Genomic DNA, 22824 nt, shown 5'->3' with positions numbered 1-22824 from the left:
AGCCACACCCTTTTACTTAAGGGAACATACTTGCTCTGTACCCTCAGGATCTCCTCCTTAAATGCCTCCCACTGCTCTGACACTGATTTACCATCAAGTAACCGTTTCCAGTCCACTTTGGCCAAATCCCATTTCAGCTTAGCAAAATTGGCTGTACCCTAATTAAGAACTTTTTTTCCTGGTCCACCTTTGTCCTTTTCCATAACTACCCTGCAGGCATAAAAATTAGTATCCATAAAGTTTAAACAAGCAACTTAATAAATAAAAATGGCTTCCTGAAGCACACATTTCACTTGCTTATTTTTAGGATTTTTTTAGTGCTCTGTGCACGCTGAGCTCAGTGCGGCCTCAGTAATAATGTTGATCATTAGGTAAATAAATCACACTACTCGATAATGCAGGGTGTTGGAGGAACAATGGACTTTGCCATGGAATGATGTGATGCAGATTTAATCCATCACCTGACTGATTTCCCAAAGGTGGAGTAATGCATGTAGTTCACGGTGCCCCATGAGGGGTCCCAATCATGAAGAGTCTAGACATAGTCGATCGAGAGAAACTGTTCCCATTGGTGGAAGAGTCGAAAACCAGAGGACACAGATTTTAAGGTGATTGGCAAAAGAACCAAAGACGACATGAGTAAAATCTTTTTTTACGCAGCGAGTGGTTAGGATCTGGAATGCACTGCCTGAAAGGGTGGTGGAGGCAGATTCAATCATGGCTTTCAAAAAGGAATTGGATAAGTACCTGAAGAAAAAGAATTTGCAGGGCTACAGGGAAAGGGCGGGGGAGTGGGACTAGCTGGGGTGCTCTTGCAGAGAGCCGGCAAGGGCTCGACGGGCCGAATGGCCTTCTTCCGTGCTGTAACCATCTTTGATTCTATAAATAGTCACTGCAGAGCTTGCATCAATTTATCCTGTAAAATGTTGTACTTAAGAGGATAAATGAAAGGGAAATAACGGGTAGCTGAGAATATACCATTTTGTGATATCAGACTGTACAACTGAGCCCATGAGCTTGAATGGAAGCGAAGGTTTGTAGCCTGGATCCCACAAGGTGCTATACACTTCATTAAAGCCATTTTCCCACCTTAACACCGCTATAACAGTGGACTGGGTAAGTACTCCTGGCAGTTGGCGTGTCAGCAAAATGAACTCATGGAAACAATCTATTACTGAAGCTGCCACACATGTAGCATAAATCAAATCCCACCCAGTTAGTGCTACAGCTATCAAAGACGTGCTACACTACAACAAACGAAGACAGACTCAAAACTCCCGCGCGACTTAAAAATTATTTCTGCGGAGAAACAAATGTATGAGACACATTAAAATTGTACAGTAGTTGCAGTTAGACTTCAATGGGACTGATTCCAAGAACTGTAACAGTCTTTTACGATGTATTGGCTATCGACGCCCACCTCGCTTTGTTAAGGGAACAGAGACCTTTGACGGGCGACTGGGTCTAAAAGAATCAAAGAAAGTCTGTTTCGTGCTAACTGCAGGTGTTGTCATGACCTTACCTCTGGTGTCAAGGCTCAGTGCCCTCTGGCTCGTTTCAAACTTCCACTTTTTGATCTTGAAGTAGGGGCTCGCTCCCTCTAAGCTGGCATGTCTCCGCAGCTTGGTGAAGAACTGCAGCACGGTGCCCGGGCTGGGAGCCGTCACTGCCTCAGTGGCAATGCTGCTGCCGCTTTTGGTGCTCCCGGCTAGGACTTCACTCTGGCAACAAAAGTAATGACAAAAACCATTGACGATATCTGCAAATTCACTCTGACAGTTTGTCCTCTGGTGGCTTCAAGCTAAAGGGAGATGCTGAAGCACAGAACAAATGAGCACAAAGCAGGTCTATGTTTGGAATCAAGGCTGATGACACAACAACCTATTTATACCTTCTTTCTTTTATTTCAAGTGAGTCTGTATAAAGGAATCGCCTGAAACTAATGGAACAGGCTGTGTTATCGCCGCCAGTCTTTTGCCGACACAGTAAGCTTTTGAATTGCTGGCAAACGAAAAGTCTTTATTGTTTTTCATACAACTAAAAGTATCAAAGCATATAAAAAGCGGCATTCTTTAGGACCTTAAGTAACAAGAGATAGGACCACTAAGGGATGAGCAAGGTAAATTCACATGAGATGATAGTGAAATGACAAGAATACTGAATAGATACTTTGTGCCTCAGTTTTCATTGAAGAGGCTACCAAAGAGGAAGTAACAATGGTAGAAAAACATAAGAATTAGGAGCAGGAGTAGGCCATTCGGCCCCTCAAGCCTGCTCCGCCATTCAATGAGATCATGGCTGATCTTCTACCTCAACTCCACTTTCCTGCTCGATCCCCATATCCCTTGATTCCCCAATTTGAAGCCAAGAGGGATATTCCAATAGTTAAGATAGAAAGGTGATACTAGACAAATTGGACAAAATCCTAGGTCCAGGTGGATTGTACTTGTGGATACTCAAAGACATTAGGTTGGAGATAGCTGAGGCACAAGTATCCCAGAGGACTGGCAAACAAGCAAGTGTAATTCCTAGCTTCAAAAAGAAAGATAGAACCAAGCCAGGGAAATATAGACCAGTAAGCTTAATGCCAGTGATAGGAAAGACTCGAGTGGGGTTAAATTGAGTTACGCCCCATTTGGGGGTGGTATCCGAGGGGAGGCGGGACTTTCTGCGGCCGGCACGGACGCCCTGCCCCGACCACGAGATTGCGGTTACCGCCCCTCACAGGAAGTGAAGTGTAATGTCACGCGCTTCAGCTCCTTATGGGGTGGATTCAGTGGCGCTACGTGGCACCGCGTAGCGTTGTCGCGTTTTAACGCCCCCACCCCCGCCCCCCACTCCCATTAAAGGGGAGGGACACTGCAAACTCTGCACGGCCATTTCAAGGCCTCCACTGGGCCACCAGGGCTGCGTGGTGCCGTGGCCACAGCCCAGCACCGAGATGGAGTGCCGGGCTGCCATCAAAGCAAATCGTGCCGACTGGTGAGTCAGCCAAAGAAAAAAAATGGCAGCGCAGCGTAATTCCCCTTTAATTTCCGCCCTGAGAGCAGAGGTTGGCCTGGTTCACGACCCGCCAGGTGTAAAGGTGTCGCCGCGCACAGCGATGATGTCACTAGCGGTGCTACTAGCGAGGAGTGGCATTACCGTCTTCGCGCCTCCGCTAACCCCCGCGCAATTTTGCTGGAGCCAGTAGCAACCTCCCTCCCTCTCCACCCCACAAAAACAGTTTCACGCCCCGTTAACATCCCTTGGAAGCTCCTTCCCTCGCTTAAAGGGAAGGGCCAATATTGGTTTGAATCAATGTTCATGCTGTCTCTGTGGGGCCATGGGACCTGCGCTATGTGCATAGCAGCCCCAAGCATTCTAAGAGAGTGGAGGACTGAGGAATCACAAATCATCGGTCAAAATCAATCAGAAGGCACCAGACTGGTATCAGTAATAAAGTTTGCCCTACCTGACCACCACTGCCTTTAAATATCGCTCCCCAAGTGGCCAGCTGAGGCGACAACGCCTCCTGCAGCTGCCATTGTTGACGCCCGGTGATGCTGCAGTGGGCAGAAGCGAATATCACATCAGGGGCGCTAACAGGGAGCTGCGCACCGGATGATGTCATCTACGGGCCGCAAGAGAGCGAGGCAGTAAGTGTTAGCACCAGCGTAAAACCGGCAGGAAGTTCGCGGGCATTGGTGATTTTGCCGTGCCCGGTCGGTGAGCCCTTAGCAGTCCGTTACCGCCTCGCGCGGGCGCTAACAGGAGGCACAAACCAGGCCAATTTCTCCTCCATGGTTTCAAAATGTGCCAATGACACCAAATTGGGGAGTATAGCTAATAATGTGGTGGACTGCAGCAAAATACAGGAAGATATAAACAGGCTTGCCGAGTGGGAGGATAAATGGCAAATGAAATCCAATATCGAGGAGTGAGAGGTGGTTCAAATAGGAGGCATAAGGAGGCAATTATTCCTTGGAAGTTAAGAAACTAAAGTGGGTACGAAGAGCCAAAAGGTCTGGGAATACAGGTACAAAAATCACAAAAATAGAAACATAAGTTGAGAAGGGCATAAAGAGTAAGAACTCAGGAACACAGGACCAGGAGCAGGCCATTCAGCCTGTTACAACATTCAATTAGATCATGGCTGATCTGCACAACTATCCCTTGATACCCTTACCAAATAAAAATCTACCAATTTTAGTCTTGAAAATTTCCAGTATCCACAGCCTTTCGGCAAGTGGTGGGGGGGAGGGGAGGGGGGCGATGCGGGTGGTGTGGAAGGCAGGGAAAGAGACTTCCAAGTTTCCACTACACGTTCCTGATTTGAGTCCTGAAAGGGCTGGCTCTAATTTTAAGTCCATGCTCCCTTATTTTGGAACCCCCCCACCAGAGGAAACAGTGTCCCAGGATCTACTCTATTGAATCGTTTCATCAATTTAAAATCCTCTATTCGATCACCCCTCAACCTTCTAAAATTAAGGGATTACAAGCCAAGTTGAGAAAAGCAGGATGGTAATGTTAAATTTATAGAATCTTGGTCAGACCACACATTTTTTATTTTATTCAATTAACGGTGTGTCGCTGGCAAGGTCAGCATTTATTGCCCATCCCTAATTGTCCTTGATAAGGTGGTGGTGAGCCGCCTTCTTGAACCGTTGCAGTCCGTGTGGTGAAGGTACTCCCATAGTGCTGTTAGGGAGGGAGTTAAGGGATATTGACCCGGCGATGATGAAGGAACGGCCGATATATTTCCAAGTCTGGATGGTGTGTGATTTAGAGGGGAACTTTGAGGTGATGGTGTTCCAATGTGCCTGCTGCCCTTGTCTTTCTAGGTGGTAGAGATCGAGGGTTTGGGAGGTGCTGTTGAAGAAGCTGTGGTGAGTTGCTGCAGTGCATCTTGTGGTACTGTGTGCTGTTCTGGTCTTGATACTACAAAATAGGTATTGAAGCTTCGGAGAAAAAGCTCTGGAGAAAGTGCAAGGGGTGTTACCAGAATTGAGAAGATGCAGCTATCAGGAAAGATTGAGTAGGCTGGGGCTTTATACTCTGTAAAAGAGTAGACCTAATACAGATCTTTAAAATTAAGAAGGATTCGATAGGGTGGAAATTAGGTGAAATTAGGAGGAATTTCATGGAGCATGGTGAGAATGTGGAACTCACTGCCACATGGAGTGATAGAAGCAGATAGCACTGATGCATTTAAGGGGAGGTTTGATGCATATATCAGGGAGAAGAGGATAGAGGGATACAGGAAGAGGTCATTAGTATGGGAGGAGGCCCGTGTGGAGTATAAACACCGGCATAGACCAGTTGGGCCACATGGTCTGTTTCTGTGCTGTAGATTCTTTGTAATTTTACTTACCACACTACTTTCTCCAGAATCAGCAGGTGCAGGAACATTTGCATCAGCAAAGGTTGTATTAACTGATGAATTGAATGTATCCCCAGGCAAGGCTGAGCTGGGGTTGACTGAGTGGCTTGTCAGAGCTGTTTGTGGCAGTGGATTTAAGATGGGCTGCAAACAAAATTTGAAGTAAGCTAAATTCACAATAAAAACAGTCAACTCACAAGAATCGATCTAAAGAGGATGAGGTTAAATAGTCTTAATCTCTACTTCTCTGAAGATGGTGCAGTCCTTGTGGATTGAAAAAAATAAACAGGATGTTAACACATTGTGAAAAACAACACGTTATGATTTCATGTGTTATTTTCTGTTCCTGTATCAATGTAGGTTTTAAGGTGTTGGGCACCGTTATTGTGGTATCAGATTTCCTTTCAACACAACAAGTCAGCATGTTTCTGTAACAAAATGTAGTATTGCGCGATAATTTACAGTGGTAGATGTATTTTCTGAGGTTTTTATGCTTTTCTACGAAACTGCTCTCCCTGGAATCTGAGCTGTCGTCCTCAGTTAGGACAATGCAGCCTGGCCAATGGTTGCTGTCAATGCTGCTTTTTGATGAACTCACTTGATTGATGCAGCCAGGCTTCCCTCTCTTCTCTAGGTGAACCATCTAAGATTGTCAAACGTACCCTCGGAGGGAACCTGGAGTGTGAATGTCACACAAGACTGGGATCTCCAAGTCCAACGCTCCTGTCATGAAGCTACCAGAGGGCCTCACATTTACATTACTGATGACAGCAGTCAGGATTTAACCTCCTTGAGATTTAAAAAAAAATCAGTTATGTTTTCCAAATGTAATAGTCAAATTCAGATCTATACAAGAACATAAAAACATAAGAAATAGGAGCAGAAGTAGGCCATACGGCCCCTCGAGCTTGCTCCACCATTTAATACGATCATGGCTGATCCAATCATGAACTCAGCTCCACTTCCCTGCCCGTTCCCCATAACCCTTTATTCCCTTATCATTTAAGAAGCTGTCTATTTCTGTCTTAAATTTATTCAATGTCCCAGCTTCCACAGCTCTCTGAGGCAGCGAATTCCACAGATTCACAACCCTCAGAGAAGAAATTTCTCCTCATCTCAGTTTTAAATGGGCGGCCCCTTATTCTAAGATTATACCCTCTAGTTCTAGTCTCCCCTATCAGTGGAAACATCCTCTCTGCATCCACCTTGTCAAGCCCCCTCATAATCTTTTACATTTCGATAACATTACCTCTCATTCTTCTGAATTCCAATGAGTAGAGGTCCAACCTACTCAACCTTTCCTCATAAAGTCAACCCCCTTATAAGAACATAAGAAATAGGAACAGGAGTAGGCCATACTGTCCCGCGAGTCTGCTCCGCCATTCAATAAGACCATGGCTGATCTCATCATGGACTCAGCTCCACTTCCCTGCCCGCTCCCCATAACCCTTTATCCCTTTATCACTCAAGAAACTGTCTATTTCTGTCTTAAATTTATTCAATGTCCCAGCTTCCACAGCTCTCCGAGGCAGCAAATTCCACAGATTTACAACCCTCTAAGAGAAGAAATTCCTCCTCATCTCTGTTTTAAATGGGCAGCCTGTTATTCTAAGATCATGCCCTCTAGTTCTAGTCTTCCCCATCAGTGGAAACATCCTCTCTGCATCCACCTGGTCAAGCCCCCTCATAATCTTATACGTTTCGATAAGATCACCTCTTATTCTTCTGAACTCCAATGAGTAGAGGCCCAAACTACTGAACCTTTCCTCATAAGTCAACCCCCTCATTCCCAGAATCAACCTGGTGAACCTTCACTGAACTGCCTCCAATGCAAGTATATCCTTTCGTAAATATGGAAGCCAGTATTCCAGGTGTGGCCTCACCAATGCCCTGTATAACTGTAGTAAGACTTCCCTGCTTTTATACTACATCCCTTTTGCAATAAAGGTCAAGATTCCATTGGCCTTCCTGATCACTTGCTGTACTGCATACTATCCTTTTGTGTTTCATGCACAAGTACCCCCAGGTCCTGCTGTACTGCAGCACTTTGCAATTTTTCTCTATTTAAATAATAACTTGCTCTTTGATTTTTTTTCTGCCAAAGTGCATGACCTCACACTTTCCAACATTATACTCCATCTGCCAATTTTTTGCCCACTCACTTAGCCTGTCTATGTCCTTTTGCAGATTTTTTGTGTCCTCCTCACACATTGCTTTTCCTCGCATCTTTGTATTGTCAGCAAACTTGATTACGTTATACTCGGTCCCTTCTTCCAAATCATTAATATAGATTGTAAATAGTTGGGGTCCCAGCACTGATCCCTGTGGCACCTCACTAGTTACTGATTGGCAACCCGAGAATGAACCATTTATCCCGACTCTCTGTTCTCTGTTAGTTAGCCAATCCTCTATCCATGCTAATATATTACCTCCAACCCAGTGAACTTTTATCTTATCCAGTAACCTTTTATGTGGCACCTTGTCAAATGCCTTCTGGAAGTCCAAATACACCACATCCATTGGTTCCCCTTTATCCACCCTGTTCGTTACATCCTCAAAGAATTCCAGCAAATTTGTCAAACATGACTTCCCCTTCATAAATCCATGCTGACTCTGCCTGACCGAATTTTGCTTTTCCAAATATCCTGCTACTGCTTCTTTAATAATGGACTCCAACATTTTCCCAACCACAGATGTTAGGCTAACTGGTCAATAGTTACCTGCTTTTTGTCTGCCTCCTTTTTTAAATCAGGGTGTTACATTTGCAGTTTTCCAATCTGCTGGGACCTCCCCAGATTCCAGGAAATGTTGGTAAATTACAACCAATGCATCCATAATCCCTGCTGCTACTTCTCTTAAGACCCTAATATGAATTACTTTCGTTGAAATAAAGGTGATTTTTTTCTGTGAATGATTTAAGGCAAAGATATTTCACCGATACATGCTCAGGTTAAATCATAAAACGAAAGTTCTCCTGGACAAATGTGCACTACTCTATTCTAATTTGTGTGCGCTAGAATGCATTCAATGTGTAAATCATCTATATTAAAATGACATATGAATGAAAGTTATTAGTTTAATAACAATTAAGAGAAATATTTGACTAAATCATACTAACCACAGAAACATGATAGTATGTTAAAATTTTAACAATGCCATTGGATTATTAGTTATTGGGATGTGCTTTGGTCTGCATGCTCTCTGGCAAAATCTTTAACTCTTCTCATTTCCTGTTTGCAACCATTTTTTTTTGTTCATCAATCTTTACACACACAAAATAAAATCATATGACTGCAAAATGACAGGTAGCCATAGGAATCAGATGAGAATACCAAGAAACCTGCCAAAAATAAAATGGTTTTCAGTCTGTAGTGACATTGCTACATGACGATGGTGGTTAAAAATACTCCTTCAAAGACAATGGGCTGAATTTAATTCTTCAATGGTTCATTGGGGGCACTGGTGATGCATCATGCCTTTCACAATCTTGTTTCATTTGTGTCATCGTGCCATCAAATAAATATTCAACAGCCAGCTTCGATCTATTTCCAACGGCATTCTGCATCAGAATACTGGTGTTTCATTGAGAAGAGAATAATCTCATGTTGCACCTCATTGATGGACAATCCATTTTCTCCCCAGATAAAATTGACCATTTTGACTACCATGTTAGATGGTGCAAAGAAACACTTGAATGCATCCAAAATTACTTTGGAGCCTCCCACGGCCATGCACTGTGCTGGATTCAGAGCTTTTGGTGCCCACGGAAGCACGCCTCGGATTATCCTCCTAGAAGAGCGTTGCTATATCAACACTCACAGTCAGTTCAAAATAAAAATGAAGGTCTATTTATTTCTATTGCTTTGACTTCCCACTTAATCATACCTTGTAGCAGTTTAACATAGCATTGATTTAAACCGACAAAAACCTTGTCATATCCATTCTCACACGCTACATAGTCAATTTGGCACTTTTCCATGAAATTAGTATATTAAATATGTTAAGTTAATGCCCCTTACCTTATTACTTTAAGTTATTGCCTACAATTCATACTATATGTGACCCCCTTGGGCTTGAACCCATTATGTGCACACTGCTGTTTCCCTGAACATTTCTCTCTCTGTCCGAGACATTGAGTTGCATTACATATATAGATTGATTTCAGTGATCATTTAAGTTTGAAATATTTTGTAAGTTTCCACTATACCTGCTGGAAATGTAAATCAAATGATTCCTAAAATAAAACTGAATCTAAAACTCTCAGCAACTTGTAATAATCTACAGCTTAGAAATGACCGTCTGCGACATTAGCAGACAAACACTTAGCGAGTTTGCATGATGTTCCACTGTTACTATTTTTATGCAGATGTTAGCCCATTTGGGTTAATCGAGTCAATGCCTCTGCAAAAATAGGAGAGAAAGGATCGTCATACGATTGTGCTAAGCATTCGTCCACTAATATTGGCATCAGTTATTGCACCCCACCATTGGTGGCATAGCTTTGCCCTACTTTCTGGAACTTCTTCGCGGGGGAGTGGGATGTTGGATAGCTCTACCAAAGAGGCATGATGGGCTGATTGGCCTCCTTCTGTGCTGTATCATTCTCTGATTTTATGAAGTCCCTCTCCCTCTCTGTTTCTCTATCCTCCAATCAAAGCCTCCTCAAAACCCATGCTTTTGATCTAGCCTTCTGAACTCTTTCCCTTGGCTTGGTGTTTGTTCCTCAGAGAAACTATTTCTCATAAAGTGCCTCGGGGCATCTTGTACATTAAAGGTGTCATATAAATGCAATTTGTTGCTGTTATTGTAATGCTTTGCTTAATTCTTTTTACTTTCTAAATATATTTTAACAGCCCAATGATCAAATGGAACATTATTAAGGGAAAGGAAAAAGCAAACTACTTCTAATATATGGTATTTACCTCCTTTTTAAAAAAATCATATTTCTGACTTTAAAGATTCTTTACGTATTCTTAAATTTCCCCTTTGTAGATTCCTAAATCCTGACATTTCATGGAAACAGATGGAAACTGCTCCATGATATAAGATCTACATGGAATGCATCCATTGCCGGCACTGGGCTATTGTGCTGCCAGGCCAATTGAGGCCCATTCTTTCACCATTCTACTTTCCCGCTGAAAGGTCCGTTGACCAGGTGAGAACAAAGCAAAGCTCAGCAGGGCCAGTTTGTAAATGCAAAACTCCAGAGACTTGAGCACAAAAATCTAGGCTGACACTTCAGTGCGGTGCTGGGGGAGCGCTGCACTGTCGGACGTGCCGTCTTTCGAAATGAGACGTTAAACCGAGGCCCGGTCTGCTCACTCAGGTGGACGTAAAAGATCCCATGGCACTATTTCGAAGAAGAGCAGGGGAGTTATCCCCGGTGCCCTGACCAATATTTATCCCTCAATCAACAGCACTAAAAATAGATGATCTGGTCATTATCACGTTGCTGTTTGTGGGAGCTTGCTGTGTGCAATTGGCTGCCGCGTTTCCCACATTACAACAGTGACTACATTTCAAAAAGTACTTCATTGGTTGTAGAGCATTTTGTGATGTCCTGATGTGTGAATGACTCTATATAAGTGCAAGTCTTTCGTTCTTTTCTTTTTTCTCTGATTGGCAACATACCTATAGGTCTAAACATAGGATATACAGCACAGAAACAGGCCATTCAGCCCGACCAGTGTTTATGCTCCACTCGAGCCTCGTCCCGTCTTTCCTCATCTAACCCAATCAGCATAACCCTCTATTCCCTTCTCCCTCATATGTGTATCTAACGCCCCTTAAATGCATCTATACTATTTGCTTCAACCACTCCCTGTGGTAGCGAGTTCCACATGCGCACCACTCTCTGGGTAAAGAAGTTTCTTCTGAATTCCCTATTTGATTTCTTGGTGACTATCTTATATTGATGGCCTCTAGTTTTGCTCTAATGGAAACACTTTCTGTATCCACTCAATCAAAACCTTTTAAATACCTCTATTAGGTCACCCCTCAGCCTTCTCCTTTCAAGAGCAAAGAGACCCAGCCTGTTCACCCTTTCCTCTAATATATACCCTTGCATTTCTGGTATCATCCTTGTAACTCTTCTCTGCACCCTCTCCAGTGCCTCTATATCCTTTTTATAATATGGCACCAGAATTGCACACAGTGCTCCAAGTGTGGTCTAACCAAGGTTCGATACAAGTTTAGCATCATTTCATTACTTTTCAATTCTATCCCTCTAGAAATAAAGCCTGGTGCTTGGTTTGCTTTTTTATGGCCTTGTTAACCTATGTCGATACTTTTAATGATTTGTGTATTTGTACTCCTAGATCCCTTTGCTCCTCTACCCGATTTAGATTCCTATTTTCCAAGTAACATGTGTCCTCCCTATTCTTCTTCCAAAAATGTAATACCTCACATTTATCTGTGTTGAATTTCATTTGCCAATTATATACCCATTCTGCAAGTTTATTAATGTCTTATAATTTGTTGCAGTCCTCCTCAGGCTATCCCCCCGCAATTTGGTGTCATCCGAAAATTTAGAAATTGTGTTTTTGATTCTAAAGTCTAAATTGTTAATCTAAATTGTGACAACAGTGGTCTCAGCACTGATCCTTGTGGAACACCACCACTCACCTTCTGCCACTGTGACTAGCTACCTTTTGCCCCTTCTCTCTGCTTTCTGTCTTGAAGCCAGCTATTTGCTATTTGTTCTCTGACTCCGCATTCCCTGACCTTGTTCATTAGTCTATTATGTGGCCTTATCAAAGGCCTTTTGAAAATGTAGATACATTACATCTAGTGCATTACACTTGTCTACTATCTCTGTTACCTCTTCAAAAAACATCAATGACTTTCCCTTTTGAAATCCATGCTGACTATTTATTATTATTTTCTGTTTCTAGATATTCTTCTATTTTCTCCTTTAGTAGGGATTCCATTATTTTTCCTACCACCGATGTTAAGCTGACTAGCTATTGTTCTCTGGACATGTTGGATCTCCCTTCTTAAGTATAGGCATTACGTTAGCTATGCACCAGTCCTACTATGTCTGGTTCCTCGCAATGCATGAAAACATCAGATGATTGTATATAACATTAACAGACCTCACTGAATTCCAATCTGTTCCAGTTGTCCTTGTTGGACCAGGATACTTGTGTACAACTCAGAGTGCTTCATAAATCTTGTTACATCAGCGATGTTAGGTTGGTTAAATTGGTAAAACTTTCACCTCTCAGTCAGATAGTTATGGGTTCAAGTCCCACTCCAGGTCTTGAGCAAATCGTTTAAGCTGACACTGCGGTGCAGTACTAAAGGAGTGTTGATTGGATTCTCAGAAGTTATCAAACTAAAGTTCTATCTAGTTGGTAGATTTTCCCTCCATGTGGTTTTTGGGCAGGACCACCCATTAGTGATGGCCAGGACTCATTGACATCGAGTCAGCTGGCGGCAAATGGAAAATGCACATCTTGGGGCTCCATTTACCTGTCTCTGCTCCATATCCCTTGATACCATCAACTAACAAAAATCATTCACGGTCTTGAAAATGTCAATTGTCCCAGCGTCCACAGTGAGAGAGTTCCAGATTCCCACTACCCTTTGTGTGAAAAAGTACTTCTTGATTTCACTCCTAAATTGCCCAGCTCCAACTTTGAGATTGTGGCCCTTTGTTCTGGATTCCCCCACCAGAGGAGATAGATCCTTGGCAGCTACTCTATCCAATCTCTTTCTCATTTTAAATACTTTGATTGGATCACCCCTCAATCTTTTAAACTCAGGGAGTACAAACCAATATTTATGCAGCTATTGCCCATTATTTAGCTCTTCAGCCCTGGTATCCTTCAGGTGAATCTGCACTGTATCCCATCCAAGGCCAGGGGAGGAACAGGGTTGGGATGGGGAGAGGAGTCCAGTCGAAGAGGAGAGTCCTACAGCAATTTTTGAAGGCAGGGAAGGAGATGATCTGTGAAAATACTAATGGAGGGAGTTCCATAAGGTCAATGACGGAGCAACCAGAGCAGGGAATGAGAAACAGGCCAGTGTGGGAAGAGACATAGGGCTGGAGAAGATCATGGTGGGAGAGAGGGGTAAGACTATGGAGGTATTTAAAGGCAAGGAGGAGAATCCTAGTTTATATTCTGCTGTATGGAAAGCTTGGAGAACCACATTAGTTTTCTGGCGACAATGGAAAATTAACATGCAAAAACAAAATATTTCCCTCTGCATGCAAATGCTACAGTAATTTTTATTAACAGGATTAGTAACATATATAGCAATATATTCATCACTCCTATCATTTCAAAGGGGCCGAATTTCACAGTCTCCATCTGGTGTGAATCAGGCAGAAAATGGCAGTGCACCATTTACCTGCACTTTTCTGCTCTCGGTATGGCCGCCGCCATTTTCTTCAGCAACTTCAGCAGGACGGGCCAGGTGCCCCCCTATTTCAGGCACAAGCAGACTTTCAAAGGCAAACCGGGGCCTTATGCTGGTTGTAAGACCCCAATATCATTTTGAGGTCCGGCCATTGGTATCAGGCGCTGAGTGGCCTAACAAGGGGTCTTTATAGGGACTGCTGCAGGCCACTTCAAAACCACTCCACAAAAATCATCAGCCAACTGCAGCCCACCACCCCACCCCACTGATTGCCTCTCTCCCCCCACCCCACCCGAGGGGAAAATATCCAACTCGGCTCTGCGGTGGAGTCACTGGAATTGACAGCCCCCTCACCCCACCCCCCTCGATCAACTGTTTGTGAACACACACAGTGCTCGCAGCTCACTGCAATTACAGAAATGAGGCACGACCTCAAAATGGCTCCTGCTTCTCCTCAGGAACTCCAGGCGGGCAACTTGAGTGCGCAAGTTCACCCAAAGTTAAAATATACCCCATCGACTCTATATTTGGCAACCAGTGATCTTGTACTCAGCTCAACTTCATTCATTTACTGTCATCACTGTTCCTCCCCTTCCCCCAGCAATAATTCATGGTCCTTTACGATACTTACACAATTCTACAGGGAGAAACTTATTGATAGTTACTCTACCCATCCTGTCCCCCACTCCTGAGAAGACGCAAACCTGAATGGCAGTTAAGGCTTCACCAATGTGCGAGAATCATGGTGAGGAGTCCAATATACTGCTGCAACAGCTACTGAGCCACTGTCTACCAACTTACTAGTGGGCTGTCAGCAACTACAGCCCGTAACTTGAACCGACAAGGCATTTTCCATTCATAAATCTTTTCTGCTTAGTAATGTACGATCAGTCTTTGAAGATGACAATGAATTGGTACTTGCCTGGAATATGGACAGGTTGGTTTTGGAGGACGATGGAGCATGAGCATTCATTGCCAAGCTGTTATTCTCACTGGATTCACACTCGTGAATTGTTACTATTTTCAGTGAAGGTGGCGAGATGTGCAAATGAGTTAATCGAGCATTCTTTAAATGATGAAAATCCCCTTCAGTCAGTGTATACCTAAATGAAGAAAGAAATATAAACAAGTTTTCATTCTGCTCTGTCCCAGGTCATGGATTTCAATGTAGCTTTTGCGACTTAAATTTTCTTTTTTGACAGGCCCGGTTATCACATTGCTTCAAGCTAGATCAGCAGAAAAAGTTAATCGGGTACATTTCACACTCCTGTTCTTACTGCAGGGAAATTGCACTCTCAGGGAGTTTGGGTTTGACAATTGAGCTACAATGCTGTAGTCCTATCTCTGACCCGTGCTGAGCGAGGCTTCCCTCCTGAGAGCGTGGGATTGCATACTTTACCTCAATTAGGTATTATACAACACCTCACTCCTGAGACTGCTAAAACTCGTCATAACTCACACCGCGTCCTGCTCACCCATCACCCCGTGCTCGCTGACCTACATTGGCTCCCGGTTAAGCAACACCTCGATTTCAAAATTCTCATCTTCGTTTTCAAATCCCTCCATGGCCTCACCCCTCCCCCCATCTCTGTAATCTCCTCCAGCCCCACAACTCCCCCCGAGATGTCTGCGCTGCTCTAATTCGGTCCTCTTGAGCATCCCTGATTATAATCGCTCAACCATTGGTGGCCGTGCCTTCTGTTGCCTTGGCCCCAAGCTCTGGAATTCCCTGCCTAAACCTCTCCGCCTCTCTCCCTCTTGTTCCTCCTTCAAGAAGCTCCTTAAAACCTACCTCTTTGACCAAGCTTTTGGTCCCCTGTCCTAATTTCTCCTTATGCGGCTCGGTGTCAAATTTTTGTCTCATAATACTCCTGTGAAGCGCCTTGGGACATTTCACTATGTTAAAGGCGCTATATAAATACAAGTTGTTGTTGTTGTTGTTGAGACTGTACTGTGCAACGTGCCCAGAAATAACTGCAGGTGATATGAGGAGACAAATGCTTAATGTGTTCATATGGCCTTCCACTGCCAGGTATTTTAATGGTGGTGTTAATCCGTTTATTTCAAATGAGTTACTGCTTTGCTGAAATGGCAAATAGAGGAATGTCAAGCATTAAGTGACGTCCAGTGGTCGTGAAAGGCTCTATATAAATGCAAGTCTTTCTTTTTTTTTCTTTTTTAAGCACCCGTCAATTGATATAGCAAGCAGTCATTTCTAGGCTGTTGTTCCAGAGGCTCTGGGACCCAACCAGAAATCGGAGTTCAAAGGGAGGGATGTGTGAGCGGTTCTTGTTTTGGTTGTTAAGTGTTAAAAATAAAATGACTTTTTGACTCTTTTAACATTCATTAGCGGCAATGTGCTGGCCTGTGTATGGATAGAAAGTGGGATGAGGCCATTTAGTTATCATGAGACCATCATTCTGTTAACCTTTTTGATTACCTTTTGTACCCGTGCACGAGTTTTTAGTGATGTGTGTACCTGGATACCAAAATCCGTTCACTCCGCCACAGTTTGTAGCCTTTCGCCAATTAGAAAATATTTTTTTGTCTTTTTTGCTTCTTGCTTCCAAAGTGGATTACCTCGAACTTCCCCACATTGAAATGCACCTTTGCCCATCGCAATCTTCAGGCCCTCTATCAGGTCACCCCTCAACCTTCTCAGTTTTAGTGAAACATATCCCAATCTTCGTAAGTCTCTCTTCAAAACCGTAACCTCCTCATCCCCAGTAACAGCGTAATGAATCTACTCTGCACTGTTTCCACTGGTTTTATATCCTTCCTATGTTGGGGTGCCTGAAACTGTGCACACTATTTCCAATACAGCCTAACTAAAGTTTGATCCATATTCAACATAAGGCCCTTGCTTTTGTATGCTATGCCTCTAGATATAAACCCAAGGATTCTGTCTGCCTTCTCATTTTTCTACATTGGAACAGCATCTGTTATCTATTTGCCCATCCTGCGAGCATGTCTATGTCCAGATTCAGTCTTTCACAGTCCTCATCAGTTTTCCACATCCCTCATTTTGGTGCCATCAGCAATTTTAATATTGTTCCCTCAATTCCTAACTTCAAGATATACATGTATATAGTAAAAAAAGATCAATCAATACATGGATGTTCCTCAGCACATCGTTCCAGTCTGACAAACATCCGTTTACCCCATGAAACTTCCTTTTACCTCCATACAAAAGCTTTCATTGCGCGTTCCCAGTCATGTAGTTAGCAATGTGCTAGAAATTGCTGTATGTGAATTAGGGGGTGTCAGTGTATGCATTCTGCTTCCAGTTATTACATAGATGTCAATATAATTGGACGAAACATCTGCCAGTTGCAATACCGAATTACCCAAATCTGTTACTATAATCCTTTGGTTTTCGAAGTGAACAATTATGATGGTATTTCCTCTGTGATTGGATGCGAGCTGTTTGGATTGTTATTAGCAGAAATGCAGCCAGTTTTCTAACTCGTATTCATCATTTTTTTTCACGTTTCTTTAAAGGTGCTTTATTATGTTAGAGAGAATACAGCAACATTTTCATAAAACCTCAAAACTGGTAACTGTAATAATGACATAAAATCAATTGACGGTGAAAATTCATTATGAATTTTTGAATAAAATTACATTGGACAGTTTTAAAACTGCGATCTTTGACTGAAGTCTTTTGTTAGATCACACAGGTTTTAAATAGTTCAGAAACTGCACCTTCACAGCTAACTTTGATAGTGTAACAAACTGTCTACTTTAATAGGAAGTGGTAGCCTGCAAGGCAAAACTATCTGATAACAGGCAACCTTTACTTTCTTAAGGACTCTAATAGTGTTTTACCCTGAGTGCATGCACAGTTCCAAAAAAATGTGATGTTTCTGTTCCCCATTAAACATATGAGCAACAAAGGCACATTTCATCTGCTATTTTGTTCTAATATGAGTGATGACTCCCTCTGGGTGGGAGTGGAGGGGGAGCGGGTATTTTTAGCGATTTAGTTAACACATTCGGGTGAAATTCCTCGGTTCACTATTTAACAAAATCATAAGGCTGCTGAAGATAAATAAGAAAATAAAGACTTGCATTTATACCCTTTTGCGATATCAAGATATCCCAAAGCTCTCTACAGCCAATTAAGCACTTTTGAAGTGTAGTTACTGTTATAATGTAGGTAGCACGGCAGCCAATTTATGCACAGCAAGGTCCCACAAACAGCAATGTGATAATAGCCAGAAAATCGGTTGGTTAAGGGATAAATCTTGGCCATGACACCGGGAATAACTTCCCTGTTCTTCTTCGAAATAGTGCCATAGGATCTTCTACGTCACCTGAGAGGGGAGATAGGACCTCGGTTTAACATCTCATCTGAAAGATGGCACCTCTGACCTGAACCCACTAATTTCTGACTCGAAGGCTACATTGCTGGAGATGTTGCCCTCAGATAAAATGTTAACTTGAAGTCCCATTACCCCGTTAAGGTGGATGGTAAAGATCCCTAAAGAGCCCATGGTTCTGGCCAACAGTCCTTCCTTAACCAGCACCACCAAAAACAGATTAACTGATCATTAATCAAACTGTGTACATCAGAGCTGCCATGAATCCTTCCACTGCTAAATATTTCATATATGTATTGCTTTATGATGCTTCTGAGTGACAAAATATGGTGCCATATTTATGCAAATCTTTTTCCTTTTTTTAATCTTACCTATCTGCTTGGAAGACCGAAGCCATTGTTTTCGGTTCCTGCCACAAGCTCTGTTCTCTAGCCATTAACTCCATCCCTCTCCCCAACTTCTGTCTGAGGCTAAACCAGACTGTTTGCAACCTTGGTGTCATATTTGACCCTGAAATAAGCTTTTGACCACAAGACGGCCTATGTCTACTTCCGTAACATCGCCCGTCTCCACCTTTGCCTCAGCTGATCCACTGATGAAGCCCTCATCCAGGCCTTTGTTACCTCTAGCCTTGACTATTCCAACGCAGTCCTAGCAGGCCTCCCACATTTTACCCTACGTAAACTAGAGGTGATCCAAAACTCGGCTGCCCGTGTCCTAACTCGCACCAAGTCTCACTCACCCATCACCTGTGCTCGGTGACCTACATTGGCTTCCGGTTAAGCAATGCCTTGATTTCAAAATGATCATCCTTATTTTCAAATCCCTCCATGGCCTCGACCCTCCCTGTCTCTGTAATCTGCTCCAGCCTGTGGAAAGTATTTTTTATCTAAGCTGATACCATACGGTATTTGTGTGCCTTTTGATTAAAATGGAGTCCTGGCCCTTCCAGAACTTTCTGCATTTTAGCAGTCAGCTTGCATAAACAGCTAAACCTGCTGTTAGATGGCTGATGGCCATCAGACAGCTAGGAGACAAGTCATGCTGAGACAAGTAACCCCCCCCATGGTGCTCTCCTATTGTCTACACTACAGGAGTTCCATGTCACCCCACCCTTATCTTCTAGCCATTATCTCTTTCCGAGACCTCATCCATTTGATGCAAACAGATAAACTGACCAGGAAATTGAAACAATCCTGACACAATACAAGACAGGTGATAGCCCATTACCTATGACTCATGGAGTAATGGCCGTTTGGCTTTCTGATAACCCTGACAAAAGGAAATATCGGGATACCATGTCAGGACCAGGATATAGTAATTAACTCTTTATCTGTATTCACTGACTGTGAGACAGAGCAATACACAGGGAGAGGCCAGAACTTTGGTTTTACTGTATAAATATCTTGTTAAACTGAACCATTTCGGAGGTGTTCACTTAGCCCTTGACTGAGTGTGACCTACCCCTTGCGAGCAAGTAAATTAAAAAAGGAAACTTCTACCGGAGCTGTAAGTGTCGGAGTCATTCTTTTCGGAGGTCGAGATTTCGACAGTTATTGGAGGTTCCACCGAGATGCATACTCTCTGTCCTGTGAGTAAAACGGATACAGGCATAGTGCCTCTCCAGTGAAAGGCTTCGGTGGCCAAACAAGGTGAGCCTTTGCTCACAAGAGGTTTCTTCACTGTTGAATCGCAGATGTAATCTGTTGTCCACAGCTGAGGTACTGCATCTACAAGACTCGGCATTTAAAAGTTAAAGGTATTTTTTTTATAACCATTTCTTTCTCAGCTCGCCAGCAGAAGAGAACAGGTTCTGGAAAAAACCTCGAGACAGCCCGGGGAAGGTTTCAGTAGGTAAGGGAGCGCTAGTCGATTGAAAAGGTTTCCAGGTTCTTATGTGATAAGATTTTTATTGTTTTTAATTCGGAAGGGGTTCTTATGTGATAAGACTATAAAAAAAAAAGAAAGCGCAATCGATCAAAGAGTTTGGGTACGGAACCTTAAGTTTTATCAGTTTTTATTAGGATAAGTTAAGGACTCGGTCTGTAGTGGCGTACAACGCAGACTGAGAATTTGTTTAGAGGTTATGATTTGTGTACTCACGGGAATATTGTAGTGTTGTCCTTGTATTACTGTTGGGTGCAATACCTTTGTGAGTCATTGCCATTAGAGAAACGGGAAGAGTCACTAGGGAAAATTGTGATTCGGAAAAAAAAACACAAGGATTGATTAAGAAAGAAACAGTGACTGATTGATCAACTACGGTTGGTTCGTGCCAACATATCTCACACACCCAGACTGAGCCCGAATTAAGAGCCTTTTCAGGCCACGTAACGGCCAGGAGAAGTGGGCGTAGAGAACTCGGTTGGCCGAAAGGATTGTGAGATCAGAAACTGTGGGAAAATCTTAATCATCCAGAATGGGTGCCGGAGCAAGTTAAAACACCACAAAAGGCACACCAGCCTATGTCATGCTCCAGAATTGTGGTCAGTCTTCAATTGACCAAAGAAACAAAAACGGTAAAGTGGACTAAGGGTGAAAACAGGCCATTTCCACCCGATGGTTCATTTAATTTAGAGAGAACAACTTGTCTCCAGGAGTGTCTTATAAACAGAGATCCAGGTAGAAAAAAAAAGGAAAGTAATAGAAAAGGCCTGGGTTCCGATTCTTCAAGTCCATGTAAAATTAACAGAGGAAGTAAATCAAATGTAAAAAAAAAAGAGAACCTGATAGTGACATATGGATTCAAAAAAAAATGAAGCTAGCAAAAGAAAAATCTTTATTGAATGGAGAGAGACTTGTGAATGTCTTGTCTTTCAATGAGAGTGCGTGAATGTCTTGTCTTTGAATGAGAGTGCTTCTGTCTTTTTTCCTTGTGTCTGGAAACCTGTTTGGAAAGGTTGTGGAACTGCCGGTTTGTTTTAGCTCCACCCACTTTTTCAAACAAAGTGAAGTTTTTTTAACCCTTCATAGTGTTGTCCTGTATGTGGGAAGTTCAAGACATTTTAAGTTAGAAGCGCAGGTGTGGATTTATTCGGATGAGAGGTTACGGAGCTAGGAAATGCACAAAGGATAGGTTTGTTGAGACATGGTCCCGTGGTTAAAAGTTGTAATGCTTTTTTTTTAAAAAAAAGCCTTTGTGGGTCTCTCGAGGTGCAGGCTGGGGGAGTACACTTTCATTGTCCTTGGTGTAAAATCTTGGTACAAAAGCTTCTAGCTCAGTAAGAGGATTTTTTAGATAAAGAGTGGCAGTACAATAATTGAATTGGGATTTTGAGATATTTCAGGTGATCTCCTTGATCAACATTTTGAGTGTATTGGAAAAATCTTGGGTTTGGAAGCCTTTTAATAAAATTAGAAAACAAGTACTTTACATTCTGTGATCTGTGAATCACTATAAGCATAAATGAGAAGTCCGTGTAACACACAGATTCGTCCAGTTCAGAAGCCCACACAAATGGAGGTTTGTCCATGACCTACGAGCTGTGAATGAATCTACTATATTCTCACAATGCTTAAAGGATGTGGAATGAAGTATCCCGGAATGCTTTCCAGAACCTTAAGCAGTCCCTCACTTCAGCACCAGCCTTGGGAATTACCAGATTACACTAAGCTATTCAACTTATTTGTGCATCACAAGTCGGGTTTTGCACAATCTGTTTTGACTCAGTTACATGGGGACAGGCAGCGACCGGTAGCATATTTCAGTACCCAACTAGACCCAGTGGGACGCGGACTATCGGGATGTCTTCCTTAGTTGGCAGCAGCTTATTATGCTATGCAACAGGCTCAGACAATAACTCTAAATCATCAGACCATTTTGTATATCCCACACTCTGTCGAGATTTTACTTACTAAATGTGCCACCCAACACCTAACCTCCGCAAGAACCACTAAATACGAGGTCGAACTGTTATCAAATCCGAATCTTATCATCAAAAGATGCACTACCTTAAATCCAGCCACTCTACTCCCCACGGAAGATGACGGCGAACCCCATTCATGTGAAATGGTAACCGAATTAGTGACTAAACCACGTATCAATCTAACAGATGTACCAATGTGTAACCCTGAGCTAGTGTACTATGTTGACGGATCAGCCTTACGAAATGATAGGGGCCAACCTAGAGCGGCTTATGCAATTGTAACTCAGTTTAATGTTGTCGAAACAGCCTCTCTTCCAGACTCCTTTTCAGCCCAACAAGCCGAATTGTTTGCGTTAACTCAAGCCTGTATTCTGGCTGAAGGACACACAGTTAATATCTACACTGACTCCAGGTATGCTTTTGGGGTATCACATGACTATGGACAAATTTGGAAGATTCGCGGGTACCTGACTTCTTCAGGAACCCCTATCAAAAATGCAGAACAAGTGGAAAATCTCCTGCGAGCCATTCAATGCCCTTTGAAACTTGCCATTATCAAATGCCAAGCACATACAGGCCAGTCGAATGAGGTGGCACTTGGGAATGCCAGAGCTGATAATGCAGCTAAGTCAGCAGCTCTGTCAAAAGGGGGGATGCAGGTGTCATTGTTCCCACTGAGGAAAGATAATTGCTCAGATCCGCCACCCACTATTAATGACGTGCTGGCCTTTCAGACACAGGCCAGTACGGAGGAGGTGGTGACCTGGACGAAGGATCAATGTTATAAAAATCCAGAAGGAATATGGGTTCACCATGACGGCCGCGTGGTGGCCCCTAGATCCTTACTTCCATGGATTGCCCGATGTGTTCATACATTCACACATGCAGGCAAAGGGGGATTGGCAGATTA

At 43.0% G+C, this 22824-nt stretch overlaps 1 protein-coding gene across 1 annotated transcript in view; it reads right to left on the bottom strand.

The window, feature by feature from the left end:
• cbarpb (CACN subunit beta associated regulatory protein b) overlaps nt 1-22824 on the bottom strand; it is a 187873-nt gene that overhangs the window by 28941 nt on the left and 136108 nt on the right. Inside the window, exons 5-7 of the mRNA XM_070861086.1 lie at nt 14649-14829; nt 5354-5506; nt 1523-1721 (exon numbers count right to left, since the gene is read on the bottom strand). Of these exons, the coding sequence (XP_070717187.1) occupies nt 1523-1721; nt 5354-5506; nt 14649-14829 (533 nt within the window). The remainder of the gene's footprint in view (nt 1-1522; nt 1722-5353; nt 5507-14648; nt 14830-22824) is intronic.

This window comes from Pristiophorus japonicus, chromosome 18, assembly GCF_044704955.1.
Source record: "Pristiophorus japonicus isolate sPriJap1 chromosome 18, sPriJap1.hap1, whole genome shotgun sequence".
Taxonomy (NCBI): Eukaryota; Metazoa; Chordata; class Chondrichthyes; family Pristiophoridae; genus Pristiophorus; species Pristiophorus japonicus.
This window is presented reverse-complemented; position numbering and strand designations above follow the sequence as displayed.